The sequence below is a fragment of the Notothenia rossii genome, assembly GCF_949606895.1.
Source record: "Notothenia rossii genome assembly, chromosome: 6".
In the NCBI taxonomy this organism is placed as follows: domain Eukaryota; kingdom Metazoa; phylum Chordata; class Actinopteri; order Perciformes; family Nototheniidae; genus Notothenia; species Notothenia rossii.
This window is the reverse complement of record NC_136909.1, coordinates 31,624,477-31,647,417: the sequence shown is the minus strand read 5'-3', so window position 1 is coordinate 31,647,417 and position 22,941 is coordinate 31,624,477. Positions and strand designations below refer to the sequence as shown.

At 41.3% G+C, this 22,941-nt stretch overlaps 2 protein-coding genes across 3 annotated transcripts in view; one reads left to right on the top strand and one right to left on the bottom strand.

Moving 5' to 3' along the window:
• Positions 1-22,941, bottom strand: part of dapk1 (death-associated protein kinase 1) — a 117,349-nt gene that overhangs the window by 5,730 nt on the left and 88,678 nt on the right. For both annotated transcript variants that reach the window (XM_079687176.1, XM_079687177.1), the window contains exons 19-24: positions 22,837-22,914; positions 20,501-20,717; positions 14,311-14,496; positions 13,787-13,984; positions 13,206-13,344; positions 192-312 (exon numbers count right to left, since the gene is read on the bottom strand). In XM_079687176.1, coding sequence (XP_079543302.1) covers positions 192-312; positions 13,206-13,344; positions 13,787-13,984; positions 14,311-14,496; positions 20,501-20,717; positions 22,837-22,914 — 939 coding nt within the window. The remainder of the gene's footprint in view (positions 1-191; positions 313-13,205; positions 13,345-13,786; positions 13,985-14,310; positions 14,497-20,500; positions 20,718-22,836; positions 22,915-22,941) is intronic.
• Positions 6,721-9,739, top strand: LOC307043003 (uncharacterized protein). The gene is made up of 2 exons (XM_079687178.1): positions 6,721-7,378; positions 7,880-9,739. Exons 1-2 carry the CDS (start codon positions 6,959-6,961, stop codon positions 9,263-9,265), a joined length of 1,806 nt encoding a protein of 601 aa, XP_079543304.1. The 5' UTR covers positions 6,721-6,958; the 3' UTR covers positions 9,266-9,739.

The window sequence follows — 22,941 nt, the reverse complement described above, 5'->3', positions numbered from 1 at the left end:
AACAAGCGACAAGGATTACTAACTGACTTTCTAAGAGGGACAGTCTAACTAACTGATGAATGAGAATTTGTCTTCCAAATGCATTTGGGTTTTTTGTAAGAATGATTGTATTTGTATAAATGGCTGCAGTGTCTTTCCTTTTGTTGGCATGTACATGTACAATGCTGTTTTGACTTGTTAGTGTTTCTCACAGAGATGATGCTGGCGCGGAGCTCCTGCAGGTGAATCCTCAGCAGCTTCACGTCTTTGGAGTTTGAGGCCCCAGCGTCCATCACAAACAGTTGGTCACTGATCTCCATGTCCACCCCAAATCTAAAAAAAACAAAACACAACCACCATTTCAAATCTTTTTACAGCAGTACTGAGATAAAGGTGGGGAACAGTCAAGTAATACACCTGACATTATTACATAATGTTTTGAACTAGAGAATGCAATTCCTGAAGAAATTGCTAGTGGGAATGCTTTATGCTGAAAAGCTGACGCTGAATTGCTATGATGAAATATAATGTGTAAGAAGAAAGTGAAGAATTTAGATTGAAATGATACATGAACACTGGGGGCTTGAATGTGTGATGAGAAGAAAATAAAGTAAAATGGCCTGGAAAAGCAGCAGAATATTTGAACTGCAAACTATTGAACCAACTTGATGGCGAATGATCTGTCGCCATGGCAACGGTATTTGATGACAACCCATAATACGCTTAGATATGTTGATGGCTGCATCGTTACCAAACCTGTGAAGTTTTGGGCTGTTTGGAGCATTTCCCCTGAGGTTATGAGAAAACCGTGGCGAGCATTGTATTGCCATGGCAACGGCATTTGAAGAAATCTCAAAACTGTCCCATGGACTGTTAACACACATGTGAAGTTTTAGCACTTTTTGACAATTTTCATAGGAGTTATAGCAATATCGTGTTTTATTGCAAGGGATGCGTTTCCATGGCAACAGCTTTTGAGGAAAACTCACTAATGGCACATAGAGATGTTGAGGGCTGGACCATTAAGCGCTTTGAGCACCCAGAAAAGCGCTTTATAAATGTAATGTATTATTATTATTATTATTATTATTATTATTATCATCATCATCATCTGAAGTCTGGTGGTGTTTTGACCATTTTCTTATCAGTTACGACAACATCGTGTTTTTTGGCGAGGGATGCGTTTCATGGAAACAGCCTAGGGTGAGATCTCAGATTTGGCGTAGAACTGTTGAGGCATGGACCGGTGATATACAAGCGAAGTTTGGGGGACGATCGGACGGTGTCCATTGGAGTTACAGCGACATCTTGTTTTATGGCGAGGGATGCGTTTCCATGGAAACGGCATATGATGACACCCCATAATTGACGTAGAGCTGTGTTACCCATTATCTGAAGTCTGCTGCTCTGAGCATGTCAGTTGGAGTTATGACATCATCGTGTTCCATGACACAGGTGTTTATATTTGAGCTAACGACGTGTCCAGAGATCAAAGTTTTCCATGGTGATGTCTCATTCATTGTTCTGAATGAGAGATAAACCTCTTACATGTGAACGTTTTGTTGAAGAACCGTGACAGATATCGGTGAAATTTCAAAGCGTGAAGCATGTCAAGGAACTTGAGCATCTGAAGTGTACTTTTTGTGTACTTTCGGGTTAATAATGTGGCCTTTTTGGCAGATTAACTAAAGGTGTGCGGCTGCTGTGGTGGGGAAAGGTGAGGCTGAACTTACAATGGAGTTTAATGGAGACATGTTGAACGTTTTTTGTATCTTTCAAGCTACAAGATGTTTTCCTACGTTTGTCATTACAAATTATGTCTCAGGAATGTAGGGTTTGGGAATTATGGCAGTTTTAAAAGAAAATATGAAGGCAAAATTAAATCTGTAATCCACTCTAGCTGTGACATCACGCACTCTAAAATCTGAAGAAGGCCTCTTTACCAAGGTCTGAACAATGTTTAATATCTCTAAAAGTAAGAATCAGATGTAAAAGTTGTGTTACACAAATAATGTCTGAAAGATGTTTAACATTTTAAAGTTCGAATGAGGTTTCTGAGTGAAAGTATGAAGGAGCAATTAGCAGTTGAAGAAGGAGCAGTTAGCAGTTGAAATTGCATGAAGGTTGTTGGAGTCTGAAGAGTTCTCCATTGACTTCCATGTTAAAAATGTGATGAATTATGGGATGTATCTCTGGAATTATGAAAGTTATGAATGATAAAAGTAATAGCCATCGATTCCCAAACCGAGCTGAAAGTTTTGATGTTCGAACGGAGTTTCTGTGATGTTCAATGTGGGAGAAGAAGTAGCGCAAAATAACCCGGCGGAATAATAAAGAATTTTGTGCGTAGCATAATAGATAGTTGGAATGCTGTGTCAGCATTCCCACTAAAGATAGCGGCATTCAAGTTATTTATGGAGGTAGATTTGTCTGAATATTAGGGATGCTCCGATTGCCAATTTTGGTGCCGATCGCCGGAATCAGTATCGGCCGATACCGATCGCCGATCCGATCGAGTGGGCGGGGCCTAAATGGAAGATTTAAATATCACTTTAAATCTTCCATTTAAACCGATTGATCGGAGCATCCCTACTGAATATTATTTGTGAACAGATTGAGAATCTGTGTGTAAATGTTAGCTGTAAATGTAAAACACATAGACTGTATATATAAATGGACGTAGTGTCCGTGACGTCACCCAAAGGATTCTGCAGAGTTGCAGAGAAGCCCTTAGTAGGCGGAGTCGGCCACTAACGCTTGACAGCGACGTCAGAGTCTAATCCCGCCTGCTCGAAATAAGGGCAAAGAGGAGGAGCCGAGGCGGGACCTGCTGCCTCCGAACTGGAAGTAAACAGAGCTAGCTCAGGCTAAGAAGCTAAGCTAACATGAAATACATGCATACCAACAGGGGCGGATCTAGACAAATATTCATGGGGTGGCAAGAGGGTGGCAGGAGAATTTCAGGGGTGGCATCCCCTGGCAGAAGTATATGCTGATTTAATCGCAGTCATATCAATCAATGTTAACTTGGAAAGCCACAATATTGATATTTTAACTCAATAACATTAGGTGACATTATTGTGGCACATCAGTAAAGCCTTAAATATAAATATATTAAGGTGGCACACGTAATTTAATGCAGACTGCTGCAATAAGTACATTAATTAACTGTCTCATCGATGTGTGTCTGTATGAATATGATAATATTAACATATCATATTATTCCTATCAGCTGTCAATCACTGTTATGATTCACATATTCAGTGTTATTATTAAATAAACTATATTTTTTGGAGGAGTTAATGATGAACATTCCTCAAGATGCTTGCTCACCCTCCTTCAAATTTGAAAGACCAGTAATTACTATCATAATTCAAAAGAATCAAAGGAACAGTTCAGCGCCCCACAACTTCATTGCAAACAGTTACAACCTTGACTTTACATCAGAAAGAACAAACATTAAAGAAATGACTTACTGCATCAGTTAGGGTTAAAAAACGTGTATTCAGCTAAAACATATACATCGCTGAAGTTATTATCCAGTGGAAAGCCCATACTGGCCTAGTTAAATCAAAGTAGTTACTTTTTTCTGGCTGGGCAGTGAAGTTTTACACACAGTCTTATTTGACTTTCTCAGGACTTGAAATACTAACATCAAATACACATTCTGGTGCTCTGAGAAGAAAAATAAATAAATATATATTACTACACGACGTATTTAAAAAAATGAATGCCATTTTAGTTTTTTGTTACTTTGTTCTGAAAGCTGAACCTGCTGCTCCTCACAGAGAGGAGAGGGAAGAGGCGGTGTGAATGACTTTACATTGTGGATAAGGGTGGATAGCCCCCATTGTTCTGTGTATCAAAATGAAAGACAGCTCACACACCTATCAATCATCAAACCGTGGGGTCTTATAGTTGTACCGACGTATATCGAGATGTACTACAGCAAAAGTATTCTCCGTCGGGACTTCCTGCAACAACACCACGCCGTTATCGTGATTCTGATTGGCCAGAAGACATTATCAAAGATGTTCTATTGTGAAGACGATCACTACGTGACAAAAGTTTTCAAAACCGTTTCTAGTCTTCGCTATTTCCAGACAAGTGGCTACTGAAATCAATCTTACTATGCTGTCTGTGCAATTTACTCCGCGCGAGTTGGCAGACTTTGTTTTGCTTACTTTAACATCATTCTTCATGGTGGGGATAAGCCATTTATTGGTATGGCTGTAGCCTACCCCAGTCATACCCTGACCGCAAATACCTCAATTCCTTCTGTCCAGTGGTGTTGTGGGGATTTCTTTACTGGGTGGACGGGGTGGTGGGTGGACGGGAGACACTCGCGCTCGTGAACTGTCAACGTGGGGGGACTTACATGATGCTGTCAGCGAACCGATCCGGCCTTTCTGAGCGATATCACTCAAATGCGGGACATAGTCTCAATGTGTGGGACGCGGGACAAATAATAAAAATGCTGTGTGTGCAGTCCCGAACAGTGCGGGACACCTGGTCACCCTACACACACGGTTCTGCCCCTCACACACACACGCTTCAAATCAAGTTGCATAAATGCTTGAGCTACGTTTTTATTATAATTACTGTGAAATCTGTCTATTATGTTTTCGTCATTAATACAACAAACACACACTTGCAACTGATAACACTGGCAATGATTTTAGATGTATTAGTCAATAAAAAAAAGAAATCATGCTTCAAATAAGTGGGGGTACGGCGTACCTCCGCGTCCAACGCCCACTACACCACTGCTTCTGTCTACTTGTATCCGAAATGCTTCTCGTTTTGCGCTGTCCTCCCGTTCAAATGAAATCGCCGCCAATCATATTTCCAAGCTCGCGCCAGGGGGGGGGAGGGGTTACAAGGCTCGCGTCTTGTGCTGCATTCACTTGCACTCGGACATTAGAGATTTTCTCTCATAAATGTCCGATGAGCCACAACTTTTCTTTCAAAACAAAGCTGCCAAATGGGGTGGCAGCTGGGGTGGCAAGGCATTTTTCCTGAGGTGGCAGCTGCTACCCCGTGCCACCCCGTAGAACCGCCACTGCGATACCAAGTTACTGCTAACAGTTTAGTCCCCCTATATAAACGTTACATTCATAATCAAATGAGACAATCTGCAATTAGCTATATTTTGTTATTCTTAATGCTTGTCACTCACACGTTAAGAAAAGAAGTACCGATACATAGCAGAACAATTGTGGCGATCTTCAGCTTAATAATCCTTGTTCAACATAATTTATTTAGCTAATACTACAGCAGGCGAACCAAGTCTGCGTTTCGCTGCATTCCTTGATCTCGCCCGTACCTAACGGAGCCGCAGTGGGCTAGCTCCGGGACGCCGGCCACCACTGTGATAATTGGGTCCCCTATTAACATTTGCTCCCGTTTAGCATTATGGGCGTCATAGCCATAGACCAGAGGTGCTCAGCACGTCGACCGCGGGGGCAATGCTGGTAGATCGCGAGTCATTCATACAAAAAAAAAATCCAGCTCCGTTAAAATAGACGAAACTGGTTTTGATCCCTCCTCCCTTGGCCTCCCTGCCACTTAATTCAGGATTTTACTTGATTGACAGAAAAAGCTACCTATCGCTTTCCAGTCTGTTAACCCAGAATGCAAAGCGATACAAAATCAGTCAAGTGCCGGGAAAACTCAAATTAAGTTAAAGAGAGAAACAAGAGACAAACAACAAAATGAGTGCGGGACCGAGCAAAAAGCTAAAGACATACCACTTCCACCCAGAATGGGAGGAAGAATATTTTGTTGTGATGTCACATTCAAAGGTTATTTGCCTTATTTGTAAAGCAAGCGTCGCTCTGCCAAAGAATGGTAACATGGAGAGGCATTTATCGGAGTGTTCACAACAAGGCATATGACAGCGACTTCCCTCCGAGTAGCGAGTTGATAAAGGTCATGTATTATTGCTACAAAAACATTATCTCGCATTCTTAGTGTCGCCAACTAGTTTCTAACATGCAAAAAGACAAACAAATGCGTCTATGGTTGGTGTATTTTCGATCTTTCCGATCCAGACCGATCTCTCTCCCCCGTGTGCGAGGGGTGCGGAGCAGTTTTATACACACTGCTACATGCAGCAACACACGGCGGGGATTGCGGAGAGAAGCGCTCCAAAGTGTGGTTAAATGTTACCCGTCTTGAGGTGGACAATGCTCGTTGCCAAGAGTGTTTAGCATGTAAGGGCGGTAACACGAGCAATTTGTCTAAACATTTAGCAAAAGTGCACCACATTCAGACGAAGGAATGCACCGGGTTCGACTGTCTTTCTAGTAGCTCTGTAGCCCCATCCACGAGCAGAGATGGGGTCGTAACTAAAAAAATGTAATATATTACACGACTTTGTTACTCTCTACATAAAGTAACTCGTTACTTTACTCGCCGAGCACGTACAAACTGCGCATGCGTGAGTGGCAATAACTCTCCTTACCAGTAGGCGGCGGTAGTGTGTATTCGTCATTCAAAACAGGCAACAACCGGAAGACAGAGAAGAAGAACAGACTACGTGATATAAACAAACAACAAATAGCGTGTGCGTTAGCTTCACCTTAGCATGTGTTCTTTGCAGGTGTTTGTTGAGGTTCGACATGGTGTTTACAGTAATGAATACCAGCTTCTGGCCTGGACACAGTTTGCACCTCACCGTCACATTCCTGTCTATTCTTCGGCAGTGTTGGGTGTAACGCGTTACAAAAGTAACGGAGTTACAGTAATATATTACTTTTTGCTGTAACGAAGTAATGTAACGCATTACTAATGAAATTTGGGTAATATATTACCCGTTACAATTATCAGTAACGCAGTTACACAACACATTTTAACCCAAAATTAAATGGTGTTTTGTTTTTTAAGAATTTACAAATATCGCGAGACATTCCGACACCAGAGAAAAAATTTGCGGGTAGATTAATAAACCTGATGCATTGTTTACTATTGGGTTAAGATGGCGGGAGGAACTTTTGAGCGATGGGTGTTCTCACATTATTATCAGTTCATTAGAGAAAAAGAGAAAAACATAATAGTCAAGTGCAATCTATGTTCGTCGGCAGCAAAGGAATTGTCTACATCAAGAAATAGCACTAGCAACTTAAAGAAACACCTGGACCGGTGCCACGCTAACACTAAGTTAGTCGAGAGATCTGCCGGCCCGGAGAAAAGAAAATATACAGAAGACGTGAGTGCAGGCACGCCGAAGCAACACAAGTTAACATTCTCTCGGTCTTCTATGATTCTGGAACCCCGAGAAGTTAAGAGACTCGTGGCAGAGTATGTTGTGGAAGACATGCAATCTCTGTCAACTGTGGAGTCGCCGGCATTTAGAAAACTTGTCAGCAAAATCCCTGTCAACACCACCAATGACAAGGTAAGCTAACGTTGCGATAGAGACTTTTTAATACAGTAGATTACTGGGCCATACCGAGGCTGTACTACCATGTTAGCGACCAGCGACGTAATTGTGATGTTGTTATTTTGTGTGTGTGTGTGTGTGTGTGTGTGTGTGTGTGTGTGTGTGTGTGTGTGTGTGTGTGTGTGTGTGTGTGTGTGTGTGTGTGTGTGTGTGTGTGTGTGTGTGTGTGTGTGTGTGTGTGTGTGTGTGTGTGTGTGTGTGTGTGTGTGTGTGTGTGTGTGTGTGTGTGTGTGTGTGTGTGTGTGTTGGGACTCGCATCTTATTCCACTCGCTTTGTACATGGTTAGCTTAAATGTTATACTGCTGCCTGGTGGTAAAAAGATGCATTGCCTATACATAAGCACCTATCATTACAGTAATATTACCGGTATTTAAATATTATTTAGCCCAGTTATAAAAGGAGCATTAGTTTATTATGTAGCATTACTTTAATATCTCTATCTTCTTAATTTTCAGCAAGTGTTGCCAGATAGAAAGACATTTGCCAAAGAGTTGGATAAAGAATATGCTATCATGGAAAAGGAGCTGCGGAAAACTATCGATGCCCAGGATTATGTGTCAACAACGGCAGACATATGGAGTGCTAACAACAAAAGTTTCTTGGGGGTGACTGTGCATTGGATCGATGCAGATACCTTGAAACGAAAGAAGGCTGCGATCGCTTGTAGAAGATTTAGGGGTCGACACACGTACGACGCAATAGCAACAGAGCTGGAGGACATTTTCTCTCAATATGGACTTACCAACGATAAAGTGACTGCATGTGTGACGGACAACGGGAGTAACTTTGTGAAGGCGTTCAAGGAGCATCAGCAGCGGCAAGTGGAGTCCGATGAGGAGGAAGATGAGGTGGATGGCGATGGTGAGGCAGACTTTACAGACCTTCACAGTGTGCTTGCCGCCGCCAAAGATGATAATGCCCAGGACGGGCTATGTGTACTGCCTCCCCATCATAGATGCGCAGCCCATACACTTAATCTAATTGCGAACAATGAGGTTGATAAATGGCTGTCATCTAACGTAGAATCTAGAGCTGTGTATCGTAGTGCTACAGCCAAATGTTCAGCGTTGTGGACGAAGGCCAGCCGCTCCACAGTCGCATCAGAGTTCCTGGAAGAAGTCAGTGGTAGAAAATTGATTGTTCCCACAGTAACAAGGTGGAACTCATACTTTGACGCCTATTCTCGGATCACAGAAATTCCCCTCACTGACATCAATAATATCTGCACACAATTTCAGATGAAATGTATGAACGACAGGGAATACCAATTTCTCAAGGAATACTGTTCCATTATGAAGCCTTTCACAGTTGCACTGGATATCTTACAGGGTGAGGACACTTGTTTTTATGGAACGCTTCAACCAACACTAGAAGTTCTCATGGGAAAAATCTTAGCAATGAAAACTGGCCTATCAGCAATGACCACTGGGCTGCCTGAAGTTATTGTGGGAGCAATCAAAACTCGATTTGCCGCAATAATTGACTCCAAGGAAGCACTGCTTGCCGCTGTCTCACTGCCTAAGTTTAAGCTGCGTTGGGTAAAAGAAGAAGCCAGAAGAGACCATATCAAGATACTCCTCATGTCAGAGTGTCGTTCCCTAACAACACAAGAGCCTGCAGCCCTCATGCCCGATGTCCCTCAACCTGCTGCTGTTGCCTCCAGCGAGGAGGATTTTTTTGCCTTTGACTTACAGCCCGTTACCACAGCTGATGCGCCCATGTCTGTGGAAACAGAGGTAATGTCTTATTTTAATTCTGCCCCTACGATGGAAAGTCTGCACCAGTTTCCAAGTATTTTTTGTCCACTAAATACATTCAAACTTCTTGTGCTTGGAACTTGAATTAAATAAAAGAAAGTAACAAAAAGAAAAATATATTGCACACCTTGTCATTTCATAATGTTATAGATTTCATTATAGTGAGCTCTAGCTCTATTGTATTTAATATATATATAGGCCTAGACTTATAAATATTTACAGTATCTTTACTATAATTGACCAGACTTTGATCCTTTGTCTGCTTTAAATACGTTTATAAGTTGTTAGTAGCCTTAAGGGCCTACACAGTTGTTATGCTATACCACATTGCCCTTCACTGGATGTATAATGAGCTGCACTAAACTACATTTTAGCATTTAAAATAACTAGCCATTCTTTTGCGGTTATTTTGGTGAAAGTAACTAAAAAAGTAACTAAAGTAGTGTAACTCATTACATTTCAGAGACAGTAATATTGTAATGTAACTTATTACTTTCAAAAGAGAGTAATAAGTAATATGTAATATATTACATTTTGGAAGTAACTTGCCCAACACTGTTCTTCGGACGAACTCAAAATAATGGGCATACCTCCACCCCTCGAAAGTTATCGCTGACTCAGCCATGTTTATGCAGCACTGCACGTGGACATGTAGATGCGCAAGTCGCGCAGATTACGTACATATAAAGCTGCGGCGGAAACCCCTCTTGTCTGTCAGTGTGATTATGACTGATCTTAGTAAGTAACAAAGTAACGCGTTTCGGGGCAATGTTAGTCACTGTAGTGTGATTACTGAATTATAAAAGTAGCGCGTTACACTACTCCGTTACCGACACAAGTAATATTATTAAAGTAACGCGTTACTTTGTAACAACTCTGTCCACGAGTAATGTTTCCATGTCAGGTGTTATGTATGCTAGCAGCAACACACAGTTAACTCAATGATACAAACATGGGTTAATGATTAGAGGTAACTGAGTTACTCTTTATTTTGTTAAAGTTTCAGCTATTCTGTTTACAGTTCTGTCATCAGCTTATTTAATACGATTTTTTAAAATATTGTTTCTTTTGATGTGAAATATTATTTATTTAATTTAAATAAAAAGCAATGTTAATTTTGTAAACAATTTGTTAAGTTAATTTAATAATATATGTATTTTTGAATCAAGTATTCATCTTTATTGTCTTCATTGTTAGTTTCCACATGCCTAAAACAACCTCAAGCTAAATCTAAAAGTTGATGGCTAAATAAGAGCGTTTGAGAAATTGTGCAAGGCATACAGTAATAGTCCGAATAGTCGATTAATCGTTTCATTAATCGATAGATTAAGCCCTATTGTAGTTATCCCATGTATAAATAAAACGTGTTATTCAGCAACCCTTGCGATTTGGGATTTTATTTTTGGTTGGTAGACCTCGGTGAGCTGGTCATTTCAAAAGTAGCTCACCAGCCAAAAAAGTGTGGGCACCCCTGCCATAGACTATAAAAGTCTTACCCAAGGCTGAATCATAAACTAAAATGTATATGTATGTATAAAGGGTTACGTCCTTAGCTGGCTAATAAGTAACAAGCTAAGCTACCAAGCACACAAACACCTGCGAACGGGATTAACATGTATAATATTATCATTTTAGACTTCTTGTTAGTACATTCAAGCGCACAGCACGACATTTGAGATGTCTGGTATTTGTAACAATATTCCCTAAAAGGCACAATCACCATGAACACGGCTAAAGCTAAAGGGTCAAGTACAGTACTATGACTAACTAACGTTGTAGCCTCTATGGTTGTAGCCTCGCAGAGTGGACAAGTTGCTGTTAGCTGACAGTGAGGCACACATGTCCATCAAAGTGACCACGCCCTAATTTACGCAAAAACTTTAAGACCTAATATAAATAAAAGGGTCGTGTTAGAAAACAATTCACTCACAGATTCATAATCATGAAGGTGGAATCTAACTATATCGATAATAATATTTATTGCATCCATGGGTAGAAACATGTTTTTTTGTGCTGTAAAGTTGGGCATTTTAACATGGGGGTCTATGGAAATTGCTCCTTTCTGCAGTCAGTCCCTAGCAGTGTTGGGCAAGTTACTTCCGAAATGTAATATATTACATATTACTTATTACTCTCTTTTGAAAGTAATAAGTTACATTACAATATTACTGTCTCTGAAATGTAATGAGTTACACTACTTTAGTTACTTTTTAGTTACTTTCACCAAAATAACCGCAAAAGAATAGCTAGGTATTTTAAATGCTAAAATGTAGTTTAGTGCAGCTCATTATGCATCCAGTGAAGGGCAATGTGGTATAGCATAACAACTGTGTAGGCCCTTAAGGCTGCTAACAACTTGTATTACACGGCTTAGTTGAATACTCCATTCTGATTGTAAATTCTTAACATGTGAGACGTTGTTAATACAGCAGTACAGACCGCTGTCAAGGACTATAATGAAGGTTAACATATTGTAAATCAAGGCAAATATTATTTAAACCATGCTCATGGTTTGAAATGGCAAACATTGAAAGGCAAAAGTATTATTAAAACCATGTAGCCTACTACATCATCACCTTGGTCCCATCATATACGCTGGGAAAATAATATTTACTGTGCTTGAAAACTGGTATCACATCATCATGTGAGGTTGACTTTGTGACCTGGAGAACATTTCAGCTGCAACATCAGCTCGTTGATCATAAGCTTGGGATATGAGATATTCTTGTAGCCATTCGTTGTTAAGGCATCTGTGCTATTGTATGCATTATTTTTGACCCAACATTTCTCCAGGCATGTCAGAATATGGTACTATTTTCACATGAATATTCTAGCCATTGTCTATTTTTATACCACAAGCTGCAAAAATGACCGCCTTACCCCACTGTACAGGCGGGTAGTTGTTTAGATATACCTGGCACCTGCGGGCCGCAGAGGGGCGGCGTAGTTTCGGGCGACGAAGACTGCTGCTCCGGGCCCGGCGAGTCAGGCGGGAGTAAGCTAGTGTCCACAACGGAGGGTAACGTGATGTCCGCATCTGACCTGTTGCTACTGTCTGCAGTAGATGCAGTGTTGCTGGCGTTTAGTGATGGTTGCTTTAACCATTTTCATATTAATGATTATCCACAGATCAGATGTGTGTCACTGCTGTGGAAGCACTTTGGAAATGATGCACGCGCAGCGGAGCAGGTCACGCGCACCTGACACAATTTGTTGTTAGTATTTTTCGCTACGTTCTCTTTTTTGAATGGTTCCATAACGTTCAACTTCCCCGAAGATCTCGACGCGAAGCCTGAAGGGTAAACACCAGGTTTACTAATCTACCCGCACAATTTGTCCGGTGTCGGAATGTCTCGCTATGTTAGTACATTCTTAAAAAACAAAACACCATTTAATTTCGGGTTAAAATGTGTTGTAACTGCGTTACTGAGCATTGTAACGGGTAATATATTACCCACATTTCATTAGTAATGCGTTACATTACTTCGTTACAGCAAAAAGTAATATATTACTGTAACTCCGTTACTTTTGTAACGCGTTACACCCAACACTGGTCCCTAGCGGCCCATGTATGAACTGCAGTGTGTTGCACTTCCGTATTGGCGTCCCGGCTGTTCCCCAGTGTTTGCCGCTTGGTAAAACACCTTCCACAAATGCATACATTGTTTTTTAACTAAAAATGTTGTGCAAATGTACCCAGATCGAACAAAAATCTGTGAATTAATGAAGTTGATATACGTGTGAATATCTTTCTAACATTTACAACCTTCGATCCGGCCTTTGTGAATCCAGTTTCTGTTTGTAAAAGGGAAATGCATTTGTTGATCTCAATTCTAAGTTTGTAGAAAAACTTTCTGCAGGTCCGAATTAAATCTACATTTGTCTCTTGGCCATTTTCAAATAGCAGATAATGGCTTACAAGGTTACCCCGTTTCAACGTAAAAACGTAAGCATGCAGTGCGGTTACTGCTGTTTTTTGTATATACAGTACATTGGCATTGCGTGCTGTGGTCTGAGCCCCCACCTGTTCCTGACTTCCTTGACCAGGGCTTTCTCCTTGTCGTAGGTGAACTCTCCGGAGAACGCTCTGGGGACGTCTGCGAGGTCGGCGTGCGTCGCCACGAGAACGACCGCAAGAGGCTGCTGGGTCCGACCTCCGAAAGCTGCAGAAAGAACATTTCACATTTTATTCAATAACTGTATGAACCAAACACTAGACAATCTGACAGCTGCCAGCAGGTTCAGCAGCCAAACATTCATTCAAGTACTGCACTGAATCATTTTGTGATTGAACGTAAGCATTACTACATTTTAGAAGCAAACATTGTACTTTAAACCCCACTACATTTATGTGAGAACTTTGCAGATTAATAACACAAAATAGAATCAGCAAATACAATTTATTACGTTTTTTTTGGCTCACTTTGCACTACTTGCGTAACTTTTTTTAGCCTCTGCTTGAATCTGGTTTCAAATATTGCGTTTAAATTGTGGAGAGCAATTTGTGGATCTATGTTAGGATAAATATGATCTATTTTAAAATGTAGTTTTGATCCACAAAAAAGGTAATTCCCCCTGGACGAATAAAGGATTCCTGATATTCACCGATGTTGTCCTGCGGCAGGCTGAGGGCTTTGAGCAGGTTCAGCCAGTAGGTGATGTGTCCCAGCTGGGTCTCGTACGGCTCCTCCAGAGAGAACAGGACCAGGTGGATTGCCGTGGCGTCGTTGGCCGCAAAGTAGTCGTAGGAGCAGTAATAAACCGGGTTCCCCGAAAACTCCCACACACTGAACTCCCCCACACCTACAGAGAGGGAAATAAGAGACGTGAGCAGCATGTTTATAAAGTTCACTGTTCATCACAACTTTAGCAGGCCTCCTGCTTACCTCGGTCAATACAGCAAGCAAAGGTTATTTTATTTTGAAAATGTAAATTTGACACCACCTGTAAAAGTACTGTACACGTGTAAAAATGTTAAGAACTTCAGCCTATTTGCATATTTTTTACTTCACTACATGTCAGAGGTTAATATTGTATACCACTACATATATTTACACATTTTCAATGCAGGACTTCAACTTATTGTGGAATATTTGTAAATGTTTACTCCCTCCACTGCTGGTTCTCACCGTGGATGTTGCTGTACTGGATGTCGATGGCCTTTGTAGCTTGGTCGTCAGCTGTGGACAGAGCGTTGTGGACCGGGGAGAACACCTCCAGGACCCCTTTGGTCAGGCTGGGCTCGAACATCATGCTGCGACTCCGCACGCTCACATTCTCACAGCCCGGGTACAGGTTGGAAATGCTCACCGACACTGAACAGAGGAAGAGGGAAAGAACGTGTTAACGGTGTGCAGCGCGGTCAGATTTAGAGAACTTGGAAATCAAGATGTAATGGCCTTTAAAAAAGGACTTGATGCATTACACATTCAAAGAATACATTTGTTTCTGTTTGTCTGTGCCATTTTGTGAAGATTGGTAAAAAAAAACACATGACATTCAATACAGGTAAATACAAAACGATTTAAATATTTTAAAATGTCTTAAAGGGGCCCTATTATGCTTTTATGGTTTATTATAACCCTGGTCCTTAGCCTATTATGTACAATGTGTTGGAGGCGAGTGTTACATAGTAATGTCACTATGTTATTGAAGTAATCAAAGGGGGACGTTTAAGGCAGGAGAGCAGGGTGTGTGGGAGAAAAACTCTTTTATTTTCAGATATTTCAGATAATTATTATCTGTCGAAAAAATGTCTTCATGAATTTTACTCTCCACTATGATGAAAAGTGATCTGCATCCACTACTGTCAATTTGCAAACACACGGGGGTGCTGTTTACTTGCGAATAAATTCAAGATGCAGGGATTTCGATTTCCTTCACTCTCTGTAGGGCCACACCTACAGTTTGTTGTCTATGGCTTTAAACTACAAATCAAAAACGTATTTTTGGGTATACTCATACAGTTTTATAACCCGACACCATACAAAGTTAATCCTGTAGTCAAAAGATTTCCAGCCATGAGGAACTGGAACAGCTGGATTTCCACATCAGTGTGTGGTCTCTTGCTAAATCAGGTTGAGGGGGCAGTATGTGTTCATGTTAAGGTCTTGTGAAATTCATAGCACTATTGCATTGGTCACATGACAAAAACAAACAAAAGGAACGCCCAAAAATGGGAAAAATAAGAAGGCAACGGAAAAGGGTGACTTTTTTTGCAGTACATGAAAAATGGACAGGATCCTAAATTGGTTTTCTGGTTTAATGTCAGGCCGCAGTAATAAGAACATCTGACATCCAGTCGTAGGTTTGGACTTCAGGGATGCAAAGGTGCACATACTGTATGTCAACACCTCTTTTTATGACAGGACTGAATGTTTTACAAGAAAGGTTGATTAATAAGAACATCAAGCTGCATTCACAGTTCTTCTGTCCAGATAATGAATAAAAGTGCCTCTCAAATACCAAAGGCCAGTGATTGATGCAGAGTGCAGAATAGTTTCAGATGTCAAGTGCAGTTGTCTGTCCAGTGGCATCATAAAGTTACAGATATTGATACTAGATGAAGGTAAATATGCATTCATTGGTCACATCTAGACTTTCGACGGGCTGACAGCGACACAAAATGCAAGTTCTAAAAAGAAGCCTTCAATCAGACGAATGGACACCAATTCAGCCACTGGTTCACTCTCAGCTTCTCTGTGTTTCTCTGTGGACTCTCGTCACAGACCGCTGAAGAGTCAATAAAGACCGTCACGCAGTTCAGCTAGAAGTCAAAGAACGGGATAAAACGCGCTCATTCAACCCCAGATTTCCAGATAGTAAAGACGATGGGATGGGTAACACTACACTGGCTCACGTAGCTGAGCATTACCTCAGTGAGCACCAAGTGTGTGTGTGTGTCTGTCTGTGTCTGTGTCTGTGTCTGTGTCTGTGTGTGTGTGTGTGTGTGTGTGTGTGTGTGTGCGCGTGTGTGTGTGTGTGTGAGGGAGGGCAGATAGAGTGCAGATACAGAGGGATTGAAAAAAAGCAAGTGCAAGTGTGTGTGTGTGTGTGTTTTGTGGACGGCACTAAATATCTCAGGGAGGAAACACATCCATTGAAAAAACTTTTCTAAAGAGAAGGAGCAGTAAAGAAGTTTCTTCTTTAAGATTACAGTCCGTGTTATTCGAGTAAAGGGGATGATGGTGGGTTAGATTCCACTGTGTGCAGATGATTAGTGATTTCATTTTGATGTGTGAACGGTTTAAAGTGTGGAAAAGTTTTCAGCGATGAAAGTTTTTAAATGTGTCTTGTTTTGAAAATAAACTACAACCAGGTGCTTGCTTTGTTTCACTTTCAGACCATCCATCTTCACATTCCTGGGGCAGATCCTTGAAAGGGGGGAGGAGTGTTATTGACTTGTTTCCATTCACTCTTCTTTCTTTTTGATACTGTTACGTCACCAAAGTCAGACATATTAAACACAAATCCTACACATACAGCCAGGGGCGGACTGGCCATTGGGAATACCGGGAGTTTTTCCGGGGGGCCGCTGCTGTGCGTGGGCTGAAGGGCCAAAAAAAAAAAAAAAAAAAATGTTGTAAGTGTTCCGGCCACTCCCTGGAGGGGCCCGTAGCAGCTGTCACTGTGCAGTGAACGATCAGGAGTGATTGACTGAGAGACCTAGCTGGAAGTTGCTTACAGATGGATAAACAAGCTCCAAAGCTTGAGGAGTTTTTGTATAGTTTGTGTATACAGTATACAGTATTGTAGCGAGCCCTGGGTTCAGAGGGAGGGGCATGCATAGGGGAGGGGGGGTTGGCAGGGAAACAGGGTTCAGTGGCTGTACCCGTAGGATAGAAAAGGGGGAAGTGACGTCTGACTCAGAGGTCGCGCGGCTGTGGAGAAGAGCGTCTTGCCCACATTCTGTTACTGAGTTTAGGCTAGTTAGCTAGCAGGTTTATTTATTGTTTTCACTTTTGCTTTCACTTGCTGTTCAAATAAATGTTTGAAAGAAAAAGTAAATCTGTTCATATGGGTGTTGAGAGATGTATCCATAGATTTAGTCCCTAGTTTTGCTCTCAAATTGCACCAGATTGATGCATTTAACTTAGCATGCCCCCCGGACCCCCCTAGAGGAGGTGAGGTCCACCACCTGTCCGCACCCCCAACATAAAATGCATAGGATTTTTTGTTAAGTAACGCCGGCCGGCCGATACATGCCGCGCATTAAGTGGGCCTGTCAATTAATCCCTGGGCCACTTTTTCCCCCCAGTCCGCCCCTGCATACAGCTTATACACAGGCACAGACAGGCAGCAGATACATGATCAAAATACTGTGTAGCAGACAGATATTCTTGTGTTCTGATTTCTGCAAACGCTTTGCGATGCATGCATCATCGCATTCAGAAAATTTGAAGAATAATTGTAAATCACTCAAAATACAAATCTTCATCCGTATTCATCTGGAAAAGGCAAGACTTGATTGACCTGAATGTTGTTGATTGATGTGACAGCTGCAGAAACAGCACTGCAAACCTGGCTCATACCGTTTGGCCTTTTTTTTTTTTTTTTCACAATCAAAAGGAATTCTGGGCTTTTGTTTTTGGTACCCTTTCCTCTGTGACAAAAACAGTTGTCGTTTTTCAAGCTTCAAAATCACTTCAACATTTCGAAAAGGGAGAAAAAACATTAACCTGTTAAGCCCCGAGCCTGTTTTTCAGGTCTCAGGCTCGAAAATGACATTCCCAGAACAAATGACCATATCTTCCCTTCTAAAAGGGTTACATTAATAATCTTTTTTCTCAAAGCAAGGTTACACCTGTGAGTTGGATGTAGAAGTGTCAGAATCAATATAGATGTTTTTATTTTAAAGTAAATTCAGATTGAACACAGTAAAACAAATTAAATGATTGTGTCTGTCCAAAAACTAAAAATTACTTAGTGAAAACCACCCTTGAATGATGGGATGGTAGACTAAAAACTTTAGGAATCCAAACTACAACATATAATAAGTACCCTGTATCAACATTGATGCAAAACAAGTGAAATTTGACCTTTTTAGAGAGATTTAGCAAAAACAACCCACTTCTGGGGTCATTTGGGTGGATTTTACCTATCTCTGGCCCCCCTTGTTCGTTTTTGCTGATTGACATCTCTTTCTAACCGTGAGAGCCAATGGAATCGAGGGGAACTCCCTCATACTCCTTATTTGGTAATGTGTGTGTGTGAGACTGCCGCATAGACAAGACCGGAAGCTGCGATAACTCTGGTGGCTACCATTAGCAGCTAACTTTTACTCTCCGATTTTTACATAAAAATTGAATTATGGATTATAAATAAAGAATAATATTACCCAGAAACATTATCATCCTATGGATTAACCGATTCAGCCGCATTTTTTCTCGTTTTAATGCCATTGAATCAGATTGACAGCTACGGTGAGACGATCTCCTCTAAAAGCTACGTAAAGGTACGTGTTGTGATGTCTGAGTTTGCTTCCCCTGTCAAGAGTTCGGATCACTTAGTGATAATATATATACCTAAATAACCTGTGGAACCTCAGCTTTAATCGGATATCTTGTATGTGCAGCTACGATAAGTAATAAGGGTATCTTTTATCTTGAGTTCTGTGCTAAAGTGCGTTAGCAAAAAAAAGAGTACCCGCCGGCGGGGACCTTGGGGCTTAACAGGTTAAGTAAACACCGATTAGAATGAAGTATTCTGGAGTTTTTTTGTCAGATGCATCATCCCAGTCTCTGACAGGTGGAATCTTAGGTGCTGCTCACACGAGAACGTTTGCGTTTATGCACAGTATTCGTTTTCAAAAAAGTCTTCCGTTCAAATGTATTAGTTTCATTTGACGTGTCTGTTCACACGAGAACGCTGGAAACGCTGTAGTACATATGCCGGGACTCAAGGCCGGATTAGTACCTCCAGGGGCCCCAGGGCACTGAGCACTCATGGGCTCCCCCCCAACCCACGTACCAACAAGTAACACCACGCCTACCCAATCCTACCAACATGACCAATATTTAGAATTTTCAGTCAATCTGGCATGTCAAATCGCACACCTATTTGTCAAAAGCAGGGACGGAGCCACATAGTTCAACCAAAGTAGGTCTAGCCTTTTGCCCTTTCAGTCAAAAATCACAAGACAAAGATACAATGGATAAGATCTCAAGACAGTGTATGGCTCAAGAAGACCTAGGTAATATCGATCAAAACCTCAGAACAGCACCCCACTTAATGCCAAAATATGACTGGCTGGCTGTACAAGTACACGAGGAGTTCTATTTGTCACAAACCCCGAGAGTTACAAAAGTAAAATATGTAGTGAAATTGTGTGGTTGCTCAAGGGTGGGGCTGTGATTTGGCTATACACCTCCGCCGTGTAGTAATAAAGTTGAGCGCATACATAGTGAGACCTACAGTACAGAGACCTACATTAATTTGACCCTATGGAAAAGCTGTGTTATTTATGGCGAAGAGTGACTGTCATTTAAAACAATGTATGATGAGAGGTTTTGCCCGAAAAATAAATAATTAAAAGATCTTTTTTTTTTTTATCTCGTCACTGAGGGCCCTCGTTGCTCAAGGGCCCCTGGGCACTTGCCCAGGTTGCCCATATGGTTAATCCGGCCTTACCGGGACTGTAAGTGGCGCTGTACTTCCACAAGAGACAGCTGGACACGCTGTAGTACATATGCCGGGCCTGTAACTGGCGCTGTAACTTCCGCCACAAAATACACCAAAAGCAGCGAAGAAGACTCCGGAGCATGGTTGCCCTTCTGTTTATGCCCCGCAGTGGATTTAGCAAGATGTACTAGTTCATGTAATTCTCCATGTCCACTTGTTGCTGATGGTTGTGGCAGAGGAGCTGTAGATTTTGCACTAACATCTGTAGCATGCATGGTCGAGTTGTAGATTTTGCACTAACATCTGTAGCATGCATGGTCGAGCTGTAGATGTTGTACTAACATCTGGAGCATGGTCAGTAACAGTAGCACTAGCAGTAGTTACTGACCATGATACAGCAGTGAGCAGCAGAGGTGGGGAGAAGCGGGGCTATGGCTTCATCTATCGGGAAATTATCGTATAGAGGCGATTACACAGAGCCGTTTGACCCCCCAGAGCGTTTCATTTGCAAATCTATCCATCTTGGGACCCATTATCGTTTGTGGGGTCCGTTTCTATCGTTTTGTCACGGCCTCGTGTAAATGAAAGGGCTATACGCAAGAGAAACTATGCGGATCCAACCCGTTTTGTTCTCGTGTAAACGGGGTCTTAATCTTGTGAGGGATTATCCCAGCTTCAGCGGAGCGGGTGGTCACCTACCGGCAGGTTTGGAGTGGACCGGGGAGTTTGGGTGGCGGTTTGTATTGGTCATGCGTGTCCTCTTCCTCCTGAAGAAGCTGCGCAGGATGCCACATTTCAGAGACTCCAACAGAGTGCTCTTCCCGGCTCCGGAGTTTCCGAACAGCTTCAGCTTGATCCTGGGCTGCACGGTCTGAGTGGGCCGCAGCTGCTGGATGTAGCTTAGTTTGTGGTTGTCCTGACCCCCAAATAAGAAGAAAAGAAATCATTTAAAACCCACTGACATTTGAGGTCACATTAAGAAACACATTATCTACTGCAGGGGTTCCCAAAGTGGGGGTCGCGATGATTACAAAATAAAAATAAAAAAAAATTATTTAAAAAAAATTGATTAATCTTTTAAAAAAAAAAAAGTATGACGGGGGTCGCCAGTCTCTGGCACTGTTATTTTGGGGGTCGCGGGCTGAAAAGTTTGGGAACCCCTGATCTACTGTATGACATGGACTCCCACATGTTTTCATATCAAGCAACTCTACACATCTTCAATTTATCCCCTTTTGTTCCACATCGTACTGTGTTTTTGAGAAAAACAGACACACTGTAGCATGATCAAGCTTTTACTTGATACTACAGACTTTTAAAAATGTAATTTGGAGTCAATCCAATATACAACTGTCCACACTCCAATGTGTTCTTAAATCTCAATCTCTACATGTATGGCAGCCATTCCAGTGTCTGTTTGATTCCAACACAGAGAAATGTTGTCAGTAGTTTATAGAAGACACTTTTTTATTTATTTAACTCAAACACATACCTATAAACAGTAAAACCAGAGAAACTAATAATGGGCATAGAGGAACAACAACTGTGTGGAAGAGAAACTCCCTCTGGAGGGAACTTTGGGATTTTAGCCTTTGCAGACCATTTACATGCACAAAAACACATAACACACTACAAGAAAGAGAAACCCAAAAAAAAATAATAGGGCCCCTTTAAAATGTAATTGAGCATAACCCTGTACATGACATTAGAAAAATAAAACAGCACACATAGGGGGATCTGTCCGTTGTTTGTTATGCTTGTCACATAGCTGAAATGCAACAGTAACATAAGGTAAGTGCAAATCATCCACAGCGATTTATCTATTTTTCTACTTTGAATAACACTCCCTTTTGGAGTTGATCCTCTTAAATATCATTCGGATCAGAACACTAATCTAAGTTGATCCGTGTCAAAAAATAAAACACACTGTATATAAACAACGCAAACTATTTTCTGTAACTCTGCCAATTCAACAGATAATATTTGTTAACATCAAAGACACTTATTTTCACCCATGCAATAGATGAGTCATATATCAGAAGTGGCCTCGAACAGTGTGAGTGGTAGCGTGGGATATGAAAAGCACTGCCTACTCCCACCTGGGTCGTGTTAACACATTCAATAAATAAAGTTTGAATTTCATTGTGTGTTCAGTTCGATTCACTAATAGCAGAATACAACTTCGTATACGTTTTTTCTGTAAGTGTCACAGGAAGAGAACAGTCTTTTCTTTTTCATCCCTTGGTTCTTGGGAAGAGAAAATTCGCTCTAAAGCGCCAAAGTGTCTTAATTTAGCCGAGCATATGCACAGGCTGACTTTTTCACAGTTGCTGCTGTCACATTTTCACACAGCAAATCTTCACAGGTTTTCTGGGAAAATGGAAGGGAATTTTTGGCTTTAAGCACGCAAACAAATTGATTGAACTGGTGCAAACAGATAGGGCTTGAGTTCAGTTGCTGACTTTTATATATATGACTTTTTATCTTTAAAAAAATGATATTCCTCTGCGCTTCCCCAAGTGCTCTTCTGAAAGTCTCTAGCAGAATGTCAATCACACCTCGTGTCCAACTAGCCAGAACAGATCAAATATGAATCAACAATCACATATTGCATTGCCTATCTCTTGCCTCAAATGTTTGCTGTATAGCTGTAACATGAATATATAACCATAAATATAGCCATAGGAAATCTCACTTGAGTTTAACACTAGAATATTTCCAAAAACACAATTTCTATTGGGGTCTCAGGACTGACTACATTAGAATCAATCAACATCACTGGTATCTGATTATTTAAAATTAGAAACCAGTTTCATACTGTTTTATTTTATAATCTATTCAACCCGCTTGTGTTGGGAAAAGTGCTGTTACAAAATGTCTACAAATGGGACGATGCTAGAGTCTGGCACCCCTCTGTTGCAGATGTCGCTGCACTGGTACACAAAAAGAGTGACGAGTATTTGTGAAACTGGGTTTTGAATCATACAGAGTTCTCTCTCCCCCCCATATCATTTCAAGAATACATCTTATATTACCTTTTTAAGCTTTCCCAATAGAGAAACGATGAGTTCATGTTGGTCAGCATGAGCCAAATCCTCTGCTGTCTTTCCATCCTGAGAGAAAAAAGAAAACGGGATTAA

Excerpts from the sequence above, each read along its gene's own strand:
- LOC307043003 (XM_079687178.1), top strand. The coding sequence starts at position 6,959 with ATGGCGGGAGGAACTTTTGAGCGATGGGTGTTCTCACATTATTATCAG. Across the intron at positions 7,379-7,879 it reads TCAACACCACCAATGACAAG|CAAGTGTTGCCAGATAGAAA; the intron begins GTAAGCTAACGT and ends CTTAATTTTCAG.